This window comes from Mus pahari, chromosome 5 (genome assembly GCF_900095145.1).
Source record: "Mus pahari chromosome 5, PAHARI_EIJ_v1.1, whole genome shotgun sequence".
Classification (NCBI taxonomy): Eukaryota; Metazoa; Chordata; class Mammalia; order Rodentia; family Muridae; genus Mus; species Mus pahari.
Genome location: NC_034594.1, coordinates 109,433,231 through 109,437,712, shown reverse-complemented (window position 1 = coordinate 109,437,712; position 4,482 = coordinate 109,433,231). Strand labels below are relative to the sequence as shown.

At 49.9% G+C, this 4,482-nt stretch overlaps 1 protein-coding gene across 1 annotated transcript in view; it reads left to right on the top strand.

The window, feature by feature from the left end:
- The first annotated feature begins 2,621 nt into the window (after nt 1–2,621).
- The window catches only part of Gpr37l1 (G protein-coupled receptor 37 like 1), a 6,905-nt gene continuing 5,044 nt past the window's right edge, over nt 2,622–4,482 (top strand). The window contains exon 1 of the mRNA XM_021199013.1: nt 2,622–3,427. Coding sequence (XP_021054672.1) covers nt 2,798–3,427 — 630 coding nt within the window. The 5' untranslated portion in view covers nt 2,622–2,797. The remainder of the gene's footprint in view (nt 3,428–4,482) is intronic.

The window sequence follows — 4,482 nt, the reverse complement described above, 5'->3', positions numbered from 1 at the left end:
AATCAGCAAGGAGATTGTGTGTGTGTGTGTGTGTGTGTGTGTGACAGCTTTGCAAGCTACAAAGGAGCAGGGGAGGGGTTTAGGGTTGGAAGTCAAATAAACCTTTTGTTTGGATCTCTTCAGTCACTTACTAGCTGTGTGTCCTTGAGCTGGTTTCTTTATCTCTCTAAGCCCGGTAACGATGTAAAGGCTACCTGGTAATCATGAGTGCTTAGGACAGAGCCTGGTACTTGGGGAATGCTTCGAGCAAATAACGATGACTCCCCTTCACCCAACTAGCTACAGCATAAGGCAGAAAGAAGGTGGAGGATTCTAGTCGCAGCTGCCTAAGGTCATGGGAAAGATAAAAAGACCAGAGTGGTTCTAGGGCAGGCTCCTGGAGCACTTCTCCGGGAGGATTAGAAGAGCCTGGCTGGTTCTGAGCACGGAGGAGGAGCATGTGGTGCTTCAGGCAGGGCCTTGGCACTTCTCTTAAGTTTCCTGAGGACACAGGATGTGGGGTCCAAGGGTCCTCTCTCTGATGACATAATCTGGGTCGTGGTAGTGATGAAGCTGTGCTCCTGGCTGGTAGGCCAGACTTCAGACAGCTCTGGCAGCTCCCCAAGACTCCTCAGCAGAGGATAGACACTCCTATCTTTCTCTTCGTCTCCTCCTCCCCCTTCTCTTTGTCTCCTGAAGCCCCTAGTTTTACACAGCATGTGAGGACCTACTGGGTAGGGTGACAAGGTTCCTGGTCAGGGAGTCCTCTGGGAAAGCTGCTTTCAGATTGAGAGCCTTGGTAGCAATGGCCAGTTAATCCTTGCCAGTGGACTGTGTAAATAGCTCCCAGCCAGCCCTGTTTGCTTTGGCCATTCTCCTTAGCTACAGAAATCGACATCCCAGTGCCCCTGCATACAGATTTCCACCGGTACCCAGCAGGTCTGTCCTACAGGGATGGATGGACAGAGTCCGTTCCCTCAGCCTTGATACCGCCCACACTCCCTGCAGTGAACTTCTCAGTGTTGCAGGCTCTCCGGGAAACAATACATCTCACCAGCTTGTGCTGTTGGGAGCCCACTGCCCATCCTGGCCCCCTTGAAAGTAACCTGGTCAAGTCAATGCTTCTCTTTGTGACAGTGTGTAGTTTTCTCCCTTGCCTCTGGGATAACATCTTTTTGTTTTGTTTTGGAGCCAGGGTTTCTCTGTGTGGCAGTGGCTATCCTGGAATTCTCTCTGTAGACCAGAGCTGAACTCAGAGATCTGCCTGCCTCTGCTTCCTGAGTGCTGGGATTAAAGGTGTGCACCACAGTATCTGAACTCCTTGATCTAGCATACAAAAGCCTTTTTGCTCCTTCATCTGGTGACTCTTGCCCCAACCCCATTTCCCTAGCACCCCAGCCTCCTGCACATTATTACTGTTTGGTAGGAACACCACCCACTTTCAGGACCCTGCCATTGTGTGTGCTGTATCTTCTTCCTGGAGCATCTTTCTGTCCTTCTCTCAGGAGCCTTTAAGGCTTTATTCAAAAGTCATCTTGCTTCGGAGAACTTCCAGCCTTCCAGACAGCCCCAGGCTCCTCAGACTCCATCCTGTACCTTCACCCTGCCTTTCACTGCATCTGCCCTGCCGAGGTGTAATCATGGATTTGCATCTCTATTTCCTTTCTTTCGACCACACTTTCATAATTTTAATTTATTTATTTATTTATTGGTTTTGTTTTCATGTAGTTCCAGTGCTGGAGACAAAACCCAGGGCCTCAAACATGCTAGGCGAGGACTCCCACTAAGACACGCCCCTCTCCTAGAGTGTGGTGTTTGGAATTTTTGCTTGTTGCTGCTTTCCTTTGGGAGTTTGTGTGGCTAGAAGGCAAGGAATGGGCTCTTGCCTGCTGAGACCAGCATTGAGTTAAAAGGCTGTGGAGTCAGCTCCATGTTTGAGCTTGTGTCAACTACATAATTATTAATACTACCACAAATCTTAAAATTTGAACTTGAGACCACAACAGCACCTCCCCACGGAACATATTAAGAACCATCAAGAACCCAGCTGATAGATGTTGGTGGCCTGCACCTTTAATCCTAGCAGTCAGGAGGCAGAGGTAGATGGATCTCTGAGTTCGAGGACAACCTGGTTTATAGAGTGAGTTTCAGGACAGCCAGGACTACACAGAGACCCTGACTTTAAAACAGACAGACAAACAAACAAACAAACCCCAGCTGAATGGTATACCTAACTATGTATCCAATAGTTTTGGCAATTATTATAATTCAAGTTTTGACCTTGGCAAATTAAAAAAAAAAAAAAAAAAAGCAAAACCAGGATCTTGCTATGTGGCCCAAGCTGGCCTTGAACTCTGTCCCCCTGTCTCAACCTCCCAAGGGCTGGGATTACAGGCCACAGTCACCATACCCAGCCTATCCTTCTGTTTTGAATGTAGGATCTGCCTTAGAACTGGGTAGAACTGGGAGATCTATGCTCCAACTATAGTCTGCCTCTCCATCTCCTGAAAACCTCACTTCCCTGGTTGCAGCGACTGGAGCAGGTCCCTCCGAGGACTCCTCAATCAGTCCCGCTGTGGTCTCAGAGCCTGAAAAGGGATGTGTTTGGGAATGCAATGTGTGCAGGCAGGACAGACAGCTCAGTGTCCAGCAGAGGGCCCTGACCAGACCATGGCCAACAGGATGAGAGGAAGGGCCATCCATGCCAGACGCCTGACTGGAGGCGGATCCAGCAGGCAGCTGCCTCTCTTAATTCCACACAGCCCTTAGTTCCCTCGCCCTCACCTCTCTGAGGCAGCTGAGTCCTGCTTTCCTGGCCATGCGGTGGCTGTGGCCCCTGGCTGTCTCTCTTGCTGTAGTGTTGGCTGTGGGGTTGAGTGGGGTCTCTGGGGCTGCCACCTCATCTTTAGGTGGGCATAGAGCCAAGGTCCAGGAGCAGCAGAGTCGACCCCGAAGAGGCACCAAGGACGAGGGACCCAAGGAGGTACAGCACTATGTACCTGAGGAGTGGGCTGAATACCCCAAGCCCATTCATCCTGCTGGCCTGCAGCCCACCAAGACTTTGGAGGCCACTAGCCCCAACCCAGACAAGGATGGGGCCACCCCAGGTAGTGGACAAGAGCTGAGGGCCAACCTGACTGGGACGCCAAGTCAGAGGCTGCAGATTCAGAACCCCCTGTATCCAGTGACCGAGAGCTCCTACAGCGCCTACGCCGTCATGCTCCTGGCTCTGGTGGTGTTTGCTGTGGGTATCGTTGGCAATCTGTCTGTCATGTGCATCGTGTGGCACAGCTACTACTTGAAGAGTGCCTGGAACTCTATCCTTGCCAGCCTGGCTCTCTGGGATTTCCTGGTCCTCTTCTTCTGCCTCCCAATTGTCATCTTCAATGAGATCACCAAGCAGAGGCTACTTGGGGATGTTTCTTGCCGGGCAGTGCCCTTCATGGAGGTGAGTATGTCTTTCTATAGCCTAATTGTAGGCTAATACCAGGGGAGGGGCTCCAGTGTCCGCAAAGACCCTGAGAGCAGATCTGTAGGTGTGTATAATCCCAACACTCTGGAGTTCCCAGTTTTCTCTGTGTCATTGGGGAAGGAGAGAAACCCTATCAGGGAGGGAGACAAACTCAATATTGGCTTCTGGTAGCTCCCAGGAAAGCAAGTCAAGCCAGATGAACAGGCAGGTGTGCAAGACCACTGGCTTAGGACCAACCTGGTCTTCTGCTTTTGGAGTAGCTGCACAGAGGACTCACCCTTTTCTAGAGAAAATTCTGAGCTGCCTGTCTCTGATGGGTGGTTCCCCTGACCCCCAAGCCTTTGGGGTGGTCTCCTTTTTCTTTTATTGTGCCTCTTGCCACCTGCCTTGTACCCATGGCTCCTGTTGTTAACCCTTTGGTATCCCAACATCCTAGCAATTTCCTACTCACACCCCAGGTTGAGTCTGTGTTTACTCCCCGTGGATACAAACACCGGGACAGGCCCTTCTTCCTTTCCTCCTTGAGATTATTGTCACCTTCCTTCAAGGTCATCTCTATTACTGTCCTCCTAAGGCCTCTCTGAGAGGCAAGCCCTACTTCTGGGTACTTATAGAAACAGTAGTGTCAGCTCTGTCGCTGTATTTTGCTTATTGCTGGACATATCTCTTCCCCTGCTTCCTTAGCATGGAGGGTAGACCAGATGGCCTTTCTAGCTGGTTTGCTCTATAATTCTGAAGTATAGTGCTGAACACCTTTGAATGGGGACTTTCTTGTTAGGATAAGCACATGGGTGAAAATGACTGTGTAGACCACAGGGAGACAGCTTAATCAAATCATTGCACACATCTATCCATGCGTGAGGGCTGTTCTATCAATGATAGCACCAAACAGTGACCAGCTTTCCTTTGTTTTCATTCTGTATTTCTGACTTTTAAATTCTCTCTCTCTCTCTCTCTCTCTCTCTCTCTCTCCCTCTCTCTTTCTCTTTCTCTTTCTCTCTCTCTCATTCTATTAATTTTTTTTTTTTTTT